The sequence below is a fragment of the Girardinichthys multiradiatus genome, chromosome 8 (assembly GCF_021462225.1).
Source record: "Girardinichthys multiradiatus isolate DD_20200921_A chromosome 8, DD_fGirMul_XY1, whole genome shotgun sequence".
NCBI classification, from domain to species: domain Eukaryota; kingdom Metazoa; phylum Chordata; class Actinopteri; order Cyprinodontiformes; family Goodeidae; genus Girardinichthys; species Girardinichthys multiradiatus.
The window spans coordinates 39,257,965-39,273,685 of record NC_061801.1 but is presented as its reverse complement, the minus strand read 5'-3'; the positions used below and the strand labels follow the sequence as shown (position 1 = coordinate 39,273,685).

At 40.3% G+C, this 15,721-nt stretch overlaps 1 protein-coding gene across 1 annotated transcript; it reads left to right on the top strand.

Annotated features, from left to right (window-relative positions):
* The first annotated feature begins 6,352 nt into the window (after nt 1-6,352).
* Nucleotides 6,353-15,093, top strand: LOC124872758. Its single transcript, XM_047373075.1, has 3 exons — nt 6,353-6,416; nt 6,509-6,666; nt 12,138-15,093. The coding sequence occupies exons 2-3, from the start codon at nt 6,530-6,532 to the stop codon at nt 14,734-14,736; spliced, it is 2,736 nt and encodes a 911-aa protein (XP_047229031.1). The 5' UTR covers nt 6,353-6,416; nt 6,509-6,529; the 3' UTR covers nt 14,737-15,093.
* Nucleotides 15,094-15,721: the final 628 nt, after the last annotated feature.

Here is a 15,721-nt window from a genome sequence, read left to right as displayed (position 1 = left end):
GATGTCGATGCATCCTCTCTCTCGCCACCTTCAGTTTATTTATATAGCGCCAATTCACAACAATGTCGTCTCAAGGTTCTTCACAAAGGTTCCCACTGATGGTCATTGTTATACTAAAAACCACAATGATTGGGATACCTTTCTCTGTCATATTGATTATAACCATTAGAAAAGAGAAGGGGTCATACAGGTAGCAGAAATGGAGGGTGTGTTTGCACCTCAACCATAACTGAGCCGGTTTAGGCTAAACCTTACTCCCCCTTACTCCATCCAACAGGGAGGGAAGAAGACGGAGGTAAAAAATAAGGAAGATAGCTCAGGATAAACTAAGCCACTCTAACTATAAGCTTTATCAAAAAGGAAAGTTTTAAGCCTAGCCTTAAAAGTAGACAGGGTGTCTGCCTCACGGACTAAAACTGGGAGCTGGTTCCACAGGAGAGGAGCCTGATAACTAAAGGATCTGCCTCCCATTCTACTTCTAGAGACTCTAGGAACCACCAGTAAACCTGCAGTCTGAGAACAAAGTGCTCTGTTAGGAACATATGGAACAATCAGATCTCTGATGTATGTTGGAGCTAGATCATTAAGGGCTTTATATGTGAGGAGGAGAATTTTAAATTCTATTCTGGACTTAACAGGGAGCCAATGAAGGGAAGCTAATACTTATACAGGTCTAGGGTCAAGAAAAGAGCTGCCGAAATCTCTGCAGACCCCACACACCCTGCACATAAACTGTTCAGAGCTTTACCTTGAGGCCGCCGCTACAGAGCACTGTTCACTAAAACCAGCCGCCACAGAGACAGTTTCTTCCCCTAGGCTGTTTCTCTGTTGAACATTTAATAGAGTACAAAACAACAGCATACAGATGTTGCAAATGCACCTTTTTATTATATATGTGTATATTGTACATTGTAAATTTGTATATTCTGTAATGCAAAAACAAAACAAAAGAGCAAAGTGTACCGGAGTCAAATTCCTTGTTTGTATGTACGAACTTGGCAATAAAGCTGATTCTGATTCTGATCAGTAAGATTATTGAAAAAGCTGTGTTTCAGCAGTTAAACAACTTCCTAACAACGACCAACCGCTTCGATGTCTTCCAGTCAGGCTTCCTGCTCACCACAGTACAGAGACTGCTCTTGTCAAGGTGTTCAATGACATCCGTATAAATGCAGACGGTGGAAGAACCACAGTGCTGGTATTATTGGACCTTAGTGCAGCATTCGACACTGTTGATCACTCCATTTTATTAGAGCGTCTGGAAAACTGGGTCGGCCTTTCTGGTACAGCGATCAACTGGTTTAAATCCTACTTGAAGGACAGGGACTTTTTTTGTCAGTAGGTAATTTTACATCAGAGACCACAAAAATAACATGTGGCGTTCCCAAAGGGTCCATCTTAGGTCACACGCACAGGAGGAGGAAGAGAAGGAGAAGCAGCACTGTGACGTTCACCTATGATCATCCTAAACTTAGCTTTTCTACAAAGATCAGCCATAGTGCAGCAAGAGAGAACACCTACCACAAGGAAATCAAAGCCGCATATACCACACTTTGAACTGGTGACATGTCCAGAGTCTGTCATAGGCATCTTGCCCTATGACCTCTGGAGATTGACAACAGCCCCTCCGTGACTCCGCAAGGAAAAACGAGTCGGATACGGCATGGATCGATGGATGAAATAATATTTTTAATTGTATTCCAGTCTTTGAGATGCATCTATATGTATGAGTGTGTGTTGCATTCATTGACATCAAGTTAAAGTCAAAGACTGATTCAGAAGGATTTCTTCTGAATGCAGCTGTATTTTTTATCTGTTCATGTTGGATGGGAAACAACATAACTATTAGATGCCAAAGTTTGCTCAGTTACCTGTGTGATATTTTTTAAATTACTGCTCCTCTATGTTATAGATTCTGATGTGGTTCTGACTGCAGCAGCGGCCCAGTTTTTATGTCACAGATGACATATGTGGATACAGTCTGTGTGGCTCTATTTTTACCTCCGGTACCTGACAGAGAATCTGCGTCTCATCCAAATATCAGCACTGTAAATCATTCATAGGATATACCGGCTGAACGTATTGTTCAGTCTCTTCTGTTTACTCACTTTCTGGAAATCACAACTTATTTAAAGAGTCAGAAGAAGATGCTGATGTTTTCTAAATTATTAAACTGAAAAGGCTGCATAAGTCTGTACAACTTGTTTTAAAATAGGAAGCACAATTAAAAACATGTCGAAGTGAAAGAAATTAGAAAGAAACTGTCCGAGATTAGAGAATAGTAAAGATATTTCAGCTACTTAACTTTAGCCTTGTGTTGGAAAGTCCACAGATCAACTCCAGATTCTTCCTGGATTGTTGGAAGAAGTTGCTCTTGGAAAACATATTAATCCCGCTCTTTATCCATGGCAATGTTTTTGGGCAACTGTGGGAAATGACTTAATTTGCAGACATAGACTACTTTGTGTCCTTTGGTAATTATAAACCTTGGAAAACAGATATTAATTATGGGGTTCCTCAGGTGTCCATTCTCAGGCCACTTTTATTTAACATCTAGATGCTTCCCCTCATCAGTCATCAGTATACAGTGACTGTATACTGATGACTCACAACTTTACATCTATGAGTCACCAGATAACCACATCCCACTACAGGCATTGAGTCAGGATGTTCCTAATATCAGTGAGTGGATGGGTCTGAGTTTCTCCCAGTTTAATGTTGAAAAGTCCAGTTTTTGTCCAAAAATGCAAGGATGGAGATCAGTGTTTAACTAGAATCTATGGGGATAAAGACCACGGAGCATTTAAGCAATATGGGTGTGGTTTTGGACTCAGATCTAAATTTAGACAATCACATAAAATCCATTACTAAATCAGTTTAGTATCTTCTTAAAAATATTGCCAGAATAAAGGGTTTCCTGTGAAAACAGAACAAAGAAAACTGGGGCATGTCTTTATTTTTATTAGATTAGATTACTACAACAGGGTCTTTACCGGTCTCTGGAAAAAAATCAACCAGGCAGCTGCAGCTCATCAAAAATGCTGCTGCCAGAGTCCTGACCAACAACACGAAAATGTATTATGTCACACCAGTTCTTATATCACTGCACTGACTCCCAGCTTGTCAAGGAATACATTTTAAAATTTAGGCACTAAATGGTCTTGGGTTGAAATACATTTATGTGTTGCTTATCAGTTATGAACCATGTAGACCCCTCAGGTCTTAAGAGACCTGCTTGCTCCGTGTGTCCAGGACCAGAACTAAACCAGGTGAGGCAGCATGTCGTTTCTATCCTCCTGGGCTCTAGAAGAAACTCCCTAAAAACCTGAGATGTGTAGAAACTGTTGGTTCCTTTAAATCAGGACAGAAAAAAATGTATTTGATGCAGCTTTTGATCAGAACATTTTTTAAGTTTTGAGCTCTACATTTGAGCAAAGCTTAAAGATTTCTGTTATTTTAATGTTTTTCCTTTGATTTCCTGAAAAGCATTTTCTATTGTCTTGTGTATTCAAGCTTGAGCTTGAATGAGAAGCAGCATCACTCATGGGTTTGAACAGGATGTTTCACTGGTGGAACCACGTAGAACTCATGGTGGATGTTAGTCTTTCTCTGCAGATATCCCAGTCAACCAAAGTAAGGAATCATCAGAGAAAATAACTCTGCTTCAGTCTCCTGATGTGCTTCCTTTTACTTCCTGAAGAATTTCAGACTCTCCTGGCTGAATTTCTGAGACAGAGGTGGCTTTTTTGTTGTTCTTCTTGCCCAAACGTGTTCACTTCACCGATCGTACAGATGCACTCACACCTACCTGCTGCCAGTGTTCAGCAAGCTCTGCACCTTAAAGTTCCCTTCAGTTTCTTCAATTTAAAAAATAAAGCTGTGTTAATTCTCATTTGTTCCCTTCAGTTTAAGGCTCAGTCTTTCAATTAAGGAAGTCAAATATCACAGTGTGTGTTTTACAGTGTGGAGTCACCGTGCTGAAATGAGTGTAGGTCCTGGGCACCACTAACCACCCTTTGGATCTGCTCCTGTCTAGTCAAAGAGTTTCTCTGTTGCAGTTTTCAGTTTTTTTCAGGAGATCATGTGATCAAACATTGAGTTTTCAGAGGGTAATTCTTGTGATGTATCATCATAATGAACATGAGTAATGGGTTCATTTATCTGAACACCAGAAAGACGGTCAAAGCAGTGAACAAGTGGAGTAAAGGTCAGATATCTGGAACATATTGACTACAGAGATTCCTTCAGAGAAAAGCTCTCATATTTTATATTTTTTATATTTTATACATCCAATTGTGCATATGTGGGATCAGCTGTGGGCCTCATACTGTAAGGTGCGTACATGCTTGTAAAACTTAAATAACACATGAGGAATGTGATCATATTCAGGCTCAGCAACAAGCTGCAGACCCCTGACAGAGACTTTCATGAGAGCTCAAAAAACATACTGAGGGATAAATGTGTCCAAACCAGGGTTTGCTCCTGGCTTTAATTCTTAAATTAAACAGACAAAAATAGAGACCCCTTCTTAAAATGGCACAACCTACATTTATATGGGGTAATACACCTTTATTTAGAGGAAAGATGCCAACAAACACAGAGTAAATTCATGACGCTTATTTCGTGCAAATGTGTGCAAAGACTTTGCACATCGCTTTAAGTTTAAAATTGCGCACACAGTAAGATCTCGTAAAATAACAAAACCTTTTAAATAAGGTAGTCCATCCATCTGTTTCTTCAACCTGGATGGATCCATCCAGGGCTGGATGGATGGATGTCATGTTTTTGCACTGTTGGAGGAAGGATTGGGACACCCAGAGCGAACCCACGTACCATCTAGTGGAAGAAAAACCTCACCCAGGGATTTGAACCCAGGACCTTCTTCCTACAGGGCAATGGTGCTACAAGCTGCACCACTGTGCAAGCCCCTGATGTATAATGCATTTATATTAATATCTTTGATTTTTTCTCTTTGATGAATAAGCCTAAAACGGACTGGGTCTGCAAGTAAACTAGTGCCTAGAACGGCTGTGTTCAGGGCAAGGTTACTATGTTACACCATGAGGTCACATGACCAAACAAACGTGAATGAATTATTTTGCAGCTGGGTCTTCTCTGTTGGTCGTGTCCATCTCAGTGTCTCCACTGGACAGAGCCACTGGTGTTTCAACTGTTTCAGTTCACGACAGGCTAAAGCTTTGGTGGATTTTGGGAAAGTTCTTAGGATCCTGACCGATTTCCATCCAGTTTCATCTACAGTGGCAGCATCATGCTGCGGGACTGATTTACTACTTAAGTCTTACCTGTCCATTAAAAATTTAGGATTTTTAATTGATCATCACATGACTTTTAATTATTATATTTATTATATTTTAACCAAACTGAAACGTTTACTGGGATTTTCCTTGTTTTTCTTTTACTGTAAAACAGAAACTGGTGTAAAACAACTTTTTGACTATGGTGATGTTCACTGTCTCCAGATGCTAATAGTGTGTACCATGGCTCACTGAAACTCATTACTAACTCAGCCCCCTAACTCATCACCGTACCCTCTATGCTAATGTTAACATGATGGCCCTGTGTGTCCATCATCACAAAACCATCTTGTGCATCACCCTATCTCAGCTGTCTTGTATTTTAATACAGACAATGGATGTTCATGCTGTTCCCAAAGTTCGAACTGAACTAGGCAAGTAATCATCGTGGTTCTCAGCTCCCAAAACTTGGAATCAACCACAAACTGATCTTCAACATAAAGCTCTGGAGACACTCAATGAGTTTAAATCGTTGCAGTCTATGTTACGTAGGCCTTCTTGACCAGGTCTCTCTTGTAAATGTTCTCTCCGTGCATGTATGGGTTCTCTCTGGGTACTCCGGCTTCCTCCCACAGTCCAAAAACATGACTGTTGATTGGTCACTCTAAATTGTCCTTAGGTATGAATGGGTGTGGGCATGGTTGTGTGTCTCTGTCTTGCCCTGCGATAGACTGGCGACCTGTCCAGGGCATACCCTGCCTCTCGCCTGTAGAACGTTGGAGATAAGCACCAGCTCCGTGACCCTGTACGGAAGAAGTGGAAATAAAAAATGGATGGATGGATAAAGCAGGATAACATTAAGCTTATGGGATGGCCTTCTAAAAGCTCTGACCTCAACCCTGTTGAAAATCTGTGAGCAGAGAAAGTGCTGATGAAGGTGCAACTTGTAGAGACATTTAGGTGAACATTAGTGAGCCAGTGTATAAAATGTGCGTGTGCTGTAGTTAGGGGTTGGGGTGTATTTTTAGTTAGTGCAGCCCCTCACATCTATCAGCTGATTATTGGCTCTCAGAGTGTCGGTATAAATTAGCAGAACTGTCAGCAGCGTCTCCACACAGATTTTCACCGGTGGAAAGTGCCGCAGCTCCGTCCCTGCAGGAGGTCTCACATTTAGATTTCATTATGATCTAACTCACAGACTCAGTGTGGATGTGATTGCAACAATAACCCCTCTGTGGGTCTATTCCTTGCAGGAGGTCTGAACCTGGCTGAAGATGTCCAGTGAAAAGAGTCTAGAGGTGGTGGGGTGCGACGCCTCCATCATGAAGAATGTTTGGGAGATCAGAATGAGGGAATATGGACTGAGGATGCGTCTGGAGCAGGAGCGTCTGGAGAAGAGCGCTCTGCCCATGTGAGAAATATTTCATCTGTGAAACTCTGGTACAAAAAGCTAAAGGAGATAAAACTAATTTTAGATTTGGATTAAATATTTTTAGCTGTAAAATATGAAAAACAACATCATACAGACGCACACTGTTGTGCTTCTGCTGATATTTTCTGACACATTTTAAAAGATAATTGATGTTAAAACATTTATCATCATCAAACTTCTTCATTGTTCTGATGGTGATGCCCAAATTATTACTCACAATCAACCTTGACTGAATATTTCTCACTATGCAGCATTTTTAAGCTGAACTGCAGCCTTCATCCTATTTAACCGCTGAGATGATCGTCTCACAGCCTCCGTAAAGAAACTGGGCCCAAACAGCACCAATCTGTCGACATCAGCATGTTTTCAATGCAGTTCTGAAAAAACTGCCCAGAACATTCTGCTGTTAGCTATGTGTCAGCTCTGATATCCAAATGTTCATCCAAACTGCTTTGACATTTGCAGCTCTGATATCCAAACTGTGAGGTTGTAGTTTCATCCTTCAAACTTCGTCGTATCAGATTGTTTCTGACAAAACCTGCAGTTGACCTTCTCTTCACATGGAAATTTATGCCCACCTAAATTAGTTCTCTTGTTGAAAAAGTACTAATTCAGACAGGAAACTCCTAAATCATAGTTTGTTGGTATTTGGTGATCTTCCAGTGCTTGTTTTTTATTAGCTTAGAGATTATAAAAATTTTAACAGCTACAGTTCTTTGCAAAAGTTTCCTAATTTCTTTTGTATGCCCTTCCAAACAGTCAGATGTTCCTCTAATCTTTATAAATGGTCTTCATCAACAGTTCTCTGGGCTTTCTGAAGGTCTTCCAGTGGAGTTTAGATGCTTTCCCCCTTAAGTTTTGTCCCTTTCTTGTATCTTAACATTCCCGGTCCTGAACATATTTTCATTACTGAGGACATTCCCGACACTGAACAGATTCTTGACACTTCTCAAAGTGAGCTTGGTCATCAGTTCTCCAATAGTTCTAAAGGTCTTTCAAAGTTTTCTTTGGACATTCACCACTTTTTACATTTATTTACAGTCCATTTCTTGAATCTGACAATTTTTTAAATGCTGAACAGATTCCTGGTGCTGAACAAAATCCTAATTCTAAAGAGACTCGTTGTTTTTGAATAGATTCTCGACTCTAAACAGATTTCCTGACTCCATTTATTGTGGTGAAAAGGGCTCCAGGCTTTCTAAACATCTTTCAAAACGTTTTTTGGCTTTTTTCTTGACCCAGTTTCAGTCCAACACCTTATTATCTTATTAATTAATCTTAAACTCAAGGGATGAACCAGTGTTTGGTAAAGATTCTGATCTTTATGATTTTTCAGCAGTCTGGCAGAAATGCACAATTTGTTCCCATTTCCTAAGTAAAATCTGTGACAAATCACAAAATTAACACAGTTTACATACTAAACTCGGGATTTTTGCTCCAACCATTCCCAAAAAACTGTCAGGTGAAAACATGGCATATAGTAGCTAATCTGAAGGAAGATGCATCTCTCAAGTCCAGCGTCAGGTCTTTGCTTCATTATTTTCCTGTTTCTTGATCATATAACTTTTAAATGCTGTTTATCTGCTGGAGACTTCAATACTTTTTATGACACACACTGCTCACTGTCACCACATGCTGCTATGGTCAACTACTGGACTGAAGCTGCGTACCAAAGCAGCAAAAGTCCAGAGAAAAGCTTTAAAGGGCATTTAATTAGCCTGGAAGACTGCTACAATCAAAAACCATTAAAGATGACCTTATTTCTACTGAAATTGATTTATTATTTGCATTAAATGTTTTTACTATCATTTTGTATTTCTTTCTTTACGACCCTGGTTATCAGGGTGTACTTATTATTATCCCAGTCCCAGTGGGTCTAGATCAGGTCTCTTGTTTAAAGGCAGCTGTATTTTATCCACCTCTAATAGAGATCAGACCTGTTAGTAAAAGCTGTAGACAGTAATTTATCCATATTAATGTTTTATGAAGTGTGAGGAACCTTCTGCCTTAAAATAGGTATTTATTGAAATTATTCTTTAAGGGCTGATTTCTCAGGAACATCATGATGATAAAGAAATCAGGATCTCCAGAGCAGGAAACCTGATCCACCAGAACACTAAAGGTCACCAGTTAGCTTTGCCACCAGATCTCCATAGAAGGTTCCTGTCCAAGAATGCATTGCATGTCTCGACTTCCAGAGCAGCCTGAAGAGCCGAACACATTTAGGTGTAATGAATACTTGGACACAGTGACACAATGATTTATGGTGAAGACTGTGAGGCTGCAGGTAATGTACTGTTTCAAGACTATTTTTGCAGGTTTTAAACCGTACATTTCCTGCACTGACTGTAATCGGTATGCAGTGGGGATGCAGAAGGAAGTAGTCTCCTCAACACGCTGACACACATTGACTCTGTCCTGAGTTCGCCTCCTATTTTTTTAGTTATTTGTCCCATATACTGACAACCGGTACTTGTGATCATTGGTAGTCTAAAGGTGTTGACCCCAAAATATAAAAAAAACAAAAAACTCTGGCCCATTTAAAGTGCCCTAAACCAATGTCTCCAACCCTGCAATCCAGCGGAGGCTAATAAGATAACTAGCTAATAAGCTAACGGCTAATGACTAGCTTTTTCACAAAGCTTAAAGTGTCTGTGCATGCCTTTGCAGAAATTGAAAGAAAAAATCTTGATATTGAAGAAATTGGGCAGTTATTGACATTATATTAGGATTAAAGACGTGATAAAAGACAATTGTTACACAAAATAAGCATATTTCGATGATAAAATTTGCAAGTCCAAAGTCACCTGGAAATGACGTTCAAGGAGAATTCTCTGTTCATTGATTGTGTGAGTGTCAATGATAAACAGTTCAGTTAGAAGCCAAGTAGCATTAAAAACAGCATAAATATGGTGAAACAGTGCATTGCTGGTGGTGGCAGCAATACTGCGACAGCAGTCGTTAGTCTGCACTACTTTCCTGAAGCAAACAGGATAAGAGCTGCTTGGATCAGAGCTGGAAAACTGACGAGGGACAGATGGGCTGGTTCCACCAAGCACAGCCAGTTGTGATCGGAGAGATCCACTATATATCCAGAGAGTGGTGGATTTTCAGCAGGTCAAATATAACATAAACTCTGCTAATTGGTAACCTGTGTCTGAATTGGTCCGTTATTAAAAGCTGAAGGCCTGTACAGTAATACCACAAAAAGCTGAAACCGGTGTAAAGAGATCACAGAGCAAGGGTCGACACAGATCACTCAAAACATCAAGTCCTGACATCTAGAAGATATTACTCCATCCAATCAAGAACATTCAGAGTATGTCACAGCTTAAATCTTTAGCATAAAGACTTCTGAAGTGCCAATAACACCTGTGACAAGACAACTGCAGCCTTGTTTTAATACAATTAAAATAGCAAAAAATATATAGTTGTTAATTATCAAGGCATTTGAAAATATGCAAAGACATAAAAACAGTTCGGCTGTAGGACAAACCTGGAACTCAAACACCAATCATTTGTTCCCTCGTTTAATTAGATCTGAAGATAAATATAATTGTATTTTTGCTTGTGTTGAGTGTGATCTCTGTAGTCTAATCACCTAACAGCAGGACTGTGGGCTGTCAGATGGCATGCTTACTGTAGCTTCAGTTTACCCCTCAGTAACGTTACCTCACCATACAAAGGCTGTCATCATGAGCCTGGATATTAACAGAACAGCCATACTCTGCTGTGTTCACATCTCTATGTTTTACTCCAGAACAAGAAATCCAGCATTATCTCTACACCGTACAGATGTTCTGGAGTACAGACTTCCTTTGTGTTGATTGGAGAAAGAATCCCCTTTGAAAACAGACAGTCCACCAACCTAATCAGCACAGCTGGCAAATAGATCTCAGAAATGTCCAAGATGCCCTAGGAAGGACCGTTTTCAGGAAAAATGCTCCAAACAAGAACTAAACCACTCTATAATAATTAGAAAAAGGTGTTTAAAAGGTTGACTTATCGAAATATTCCCAGAAAATTTAGGCTGGGAACAGAAAGTTTCAAACCAAGGTGTTGGACCATTTGTTTGCTGAATATTGGACCATTTGTACGTTGCTGGTCGCCACTGTGCCTTCCGGCGTCATCAGCCATTTTTGTACCCCAGGATAGTCCGCTACTACAAATACCAGCGGGCACCGCGGCTGATAGGACGGGGGCGTCGGAGGGTTCAAGGAGACGGAATTGGCATCCTTGTTTTTGTTCCAGTCGACTGTTGACGATCCGTCATATCGTTCCTTTTCGTCAAGGAGGCCAGAGGACAAAACGGACCGCTCTCCTGAGTTATCCACGGATGCGTGGAAACTTTTACCCCTCCTTTTCCTCTCTCTTCCTCCAGAAGACTATGACCAAGTAATCCCGTTTTGTTGTTTATTTCTATGAGAAATAGCTTGGGCAGGATAGAGTAGGATTTTAGGGCGATTTAGAATTGCCACTTATAGTCTAATGTGTTCTAAATTGTATGTCCATGCAATATTTTATTGAAACTTTGATTGTTGTTGGACATCTGAAAGCCGCTGTGATTTTCAAGCTGTGTATGTTTTGCTGTGTTGTTTTAACACCTGAGAGCAAGATCAGGGTACATTTTATAGTTGGACCGTTAGAATTTCATGGTGGAAACTCAACATCTCTTTGTCTACATCCTGCGTGTTGTTTTCACTGGTTTGCAGCCAAAAGTTTTATCATCCTTTGTTCGCTGAGCTTCCAACTTTGGGGGAAGTTTTTGGCTTCAGAACCTTTGGGGGTTGTGTTACACTGAGCTACATTTCGGCGAGGCCGCTCCCAAAGCTCCGCTCAACACCATATTATCAGTGGTTTGCCATAACTGCTGGTTTGATTTTCATACACACTCAATGGTGTTTTGTTCTGTTTTGTTTTGTTTAGTTAGATATTTTACCCTTTTATGTAAAGCTTTGCATGTTTGATTAGGTGAAGATTATTGAATCGGAAGAGCAAGTTGTATCATGGCTGTTGATTTAATAAATATTCACATAGATAAAGAGAGGGCGTTTGTGTTTATTTTGTGCGAGAGTGATTTGTCAGTCAAAATAAGGTCAAAGATCCTCCACCTAGGTGAAATGGTTGATTAAACAGTGACATCTATTAATAGTTATCAATTATTACTGATAATTTAACAGTTGTAATTATCAAGGGCTTTGGGCCACAAATTACAACACCAGAGGACATCTCTGATTTCGATTAATAAATAAGGATTTTTGATTAAGGAATTAATTTTTCACAAATTATGATTTTAAATTATAATTCTTGATAAACATTAATTAATCAATAATCATAATCCTAACAAAGGTTTAAAATTGCATTCTAAATCAGTCAGAGAAACCAGCATTGCAAAAATATTTGTTTTATTAACTTTTTTGCATATTTTTCCTTTTTTTTTGTTTGCACAGCATCAACAAGGACTGGGCGGATCGCATGACTACCAAGACGGGAAAAAACAAAAAAGTGGAGAGAAAAGCTAAACCTTCTGATAGTCAAACAGACGACAATGTCTGGAAGAGCAAGCAACCACTGGTTCCTCAGGCAATTCCTCCTGGTAGAGGTTCTGGTCCCTGTGGCAGACCAGGATTCCCGGCAAGAAGCTTTTCTGCTCCAACCTCAAATCTCAAGGACAAAAAAGGGCAAGACAAGATTTTCAACAAACTACAGTTACTTATGTCAGTCACTCAAACTCAGCCTTCATCCCTGGTGTGGGGTAAGGCTTGGAAGTTCAACAAGTCTTTACCATCACCAGCAGAGGGCTACAGTGGAAGCACTGACTGGGGGCAGTGTTGGATGTTTGCCCCCTATCAACCTCATTCCGAAGAAGGTAAGCCTTGGCCACATGAGCCCAAACTGGTGAATCCACAAAGTTTTTATCTCTGGAGAAAAGCCTGTTACAGTATAGTTGAATCACAGCAGCTAGACCAGAATATACCCACTGAAGAATGGCAAACATCCTGGAAAAGATTCAATAAAATCAAGAAGGATTCTGCTGAAAATGATGAGAAAGTCTTCAAACATGGATACTTCACTTCACTGGTGGAAACCCAACACCGAAATGAAATCTTGAGTTCACTAGAGTGGAGTGATTCATGGATGTCCACCAAGACAGCAGACCAGCAGGATTTGAGCACTGCTCCAAAAGAAGGTTTATTGAATGTGACTGTTGTTAACAACAAAGATGTGGAAAGAGAAGGAAGTCCAGAGTGGGAGGAATGTTGGAGGCTTCTCAACCACCATGGCAGCAACAGTTCCAAGCTTCCTCATCATCAAAAAGATCACAGAACAACAGCAGCTGCCTTCAACAACCAACAGAGTTACTCTCAGAACTACGATCATGGCCGTGGCTTTGACGATCACACCTTTGCACCTCATACGAGAGACCTTCAGTTCTACAATAAATTTAAAGCAATTAACGACTGGAACAAGTCATGGGAGATACTAAAGAATAACTCAAAACCTTGTGCAGAAATAGATAAAGTCCTTAAAACCTTACCGTCAAAGATGGATGTTGAGACTCAAAGGGTGGAGAAGATTCCTCAGGTCAATAACTCAACAGAGAAAGTAGACCCACGGCTCGAGCAACTAAGACACAATGTGATACATCACACAAAGAGCGAACTAACCCAGTCAAAGCTACGTCTTCTGAAGCACCTGCAGAAAATCCTGCTACCTTCAGAATGGAGGGATTCTTGGAAGGTAATAAAACACAGAATGAGACAGGAGAGGAGAAGGTACAAGCTGGATCCTCTGAAGCCTTTCAGAGAGTCTGAGAAAGGGGAAGACTTAAAGCCCAATGCTTCAGAGTGGAAAGACTCCTGGAAGTTGACCTGCCTGCCTCTGAATCTGAACCCTGAGCTGTGGCAGCAAGTTTGGTCCACCACAACACAAATCCGGGTGAACTGGGAGAGGCACCAGAATGAGATTTCAGTGGAAGAATTTCCTAAAAATGGCCCAACAACTGAGCAGATTTGGGGAGAATCCTGGAAGTTCTCAAGGTACCAGCATCGATCAGAACCTGCACAAGGCAAGGAACAAGTCGGCAAAGGGAAGTCAAGTGTTCTTCATAACTCAAAGAAACATGAAGCTTGTGCCAGGTCCATATCAGATTGGCAAAATGCTTGGATGGTCACAGAAACTCAGCTGAGTTATGACAAACCCTCTTTTGCACTGTGGAGGGAAGCTTGGAAGTGTTCCATCAACCACACACCAAACTGGACTGGTCAAGTACCTACAGAGAAGTGGGTGGATGAGTCCACTGAAATCCAACACCCAAAACGTATAAAAGGGGCTGAAGCCAAAATGAGCAGCTCATTTGACAACAAGATATTTTACCTTGAGAAAGACTGGAGCTCTTCATGGACTGTTAAATCCCTTCTAAGCTACCAGCCAAGCAAAAGTATCTTAACTCAGCAGCAACATCCCATTATGAGTGAGTATGGGTGTAAATGGGGAAAATCTTTCAGGGTTGCCAACCCAATGCCCCAACTGGTTCAACCCTGGAAGGAGTCTTCCCAGAACCCTGGTTACTACCTGGTTTTATGGTCAAGAAGAAATAAGAAACAAAACAACAACAAATCCAACCTAAACAAAAGCTTTGCATCTGCCACATTGTGGGCAACTTCCTACCGATTCCTGCAGAATCCCAAAGCTCAGTTTAAAGACAAAACTATGTCCAAAGATCTCAGTGATCCAAGGGTGATTTTTACAACAAAGATCAAAACAACGAAGCATTTATACTATGACAAGGAGAAGGAGAAACAGTCCAAGAGGAAATGGGCAGGATGCCATCTCCTGGGTAAAACCCAACTTCCTCTTAAGAAAGGGCGTGGTTCAAACAACAAGCCTAAGCCTGAAGACAGTTTCAATAAGAATTTCCTGGAGGAATGGGGGGAGTCTTGGAGGTTCCTGGTCCGTCCTGAAAGCCTAAAGAAACAGATAAGCTTTAAGCCTCTCTTGGGTTGGGATGGGTCCTGGAAGTTCCTCCTTCCACCAAACCACAAATGACCTAAAGGCAAAATATATAATAATATTTTATTTGCATTTTATTTGCATTTTGTCCATGAAAATAAGAATTAAATTTTTGATCGAAAGCTAACAGCAGCTATGGAGGGTTTGCTTGAGACAAAGAAATCAGAACAACAATGTAGTTTGGAATAACGGTTTATGGAAAAAGGCAAAAGGAAGATGGATAAGCATGCTAGGAGGAAAACTGTAAGTGTAATGTAGCATTTTAATATGAGAATATTATAATACTTTGAGAAAGAGAAAGCACCGATGTTTATGACGGTACATGACATTGTCTGATAATGAAAGTGAATATAATGCCAATTTCTGTTTCTTGATTAAAGGAGTAAAAACAAACAGTGTCATATGTCTTCATTCAGTGTGCCATGTTATTGCAGGAGTCATTTGATTGCTTTGTTAAATCTGAGGCATTTTATGGGTTCTTGGTTCACATTGCTTCACTTGCTTTTGTGTCAGAAGCAAAAAGAAGCCTAAAACCAAACTCACAATCTAAGCAAATCAGTAAGACCTAAAACCAGTTGAAAAACATATCCAGTTGGTTTTTTGGAGAGTCGTGGAATGAAGAGTTGCTGCTCAGTCAGCTGTATCATAACAATTTGAAAGTTATAAAAACGAAGGTTCACTGACTCCACCTGGTGGAAAGATCTACTAATGTCAGGCAAAGTTCTGTTCGTTGAAGGTTTTGCGGTGTTTTTCCCTTTTATTGAACTTCCTGTTTTATTTTGACTCCTGTCTCGTTTCAAAGCACTTCACTTCCTGCGATGCCCTCCTTCAATCAGCTTCTGCCACATCCTACTGTTATCCACCTCTGTCTTGTAGGGGATTATGATTATTGATTATAAATACTTATCAAGAATTACAATCAAAAATTCATAATTTAGAAGAACTAAATTCTAACCAAAAATTATTTCTTATGAATAAAGATCAGAGATACACTCTGGTGGTGTGATTATTGGGGTCACAG

Excerpts from the sequence above, each read along its gene's own strand:
- LOC124872758 (XM_047373075.1), top strand. The coding sequence starts at position 6,530 with ATGTCCAGTGAAAAGAGTCTAGAGGTGGTGGGGTGCGACGCCTCCATC. Across the intron at positions 6,667-12,137 it reads GAGAAGAGCGCTCTGCCCAT|CATCAACAAGGACTGGGCGG; the intron begins GTGAGAAATATT and ends TTGTTTGCACAG.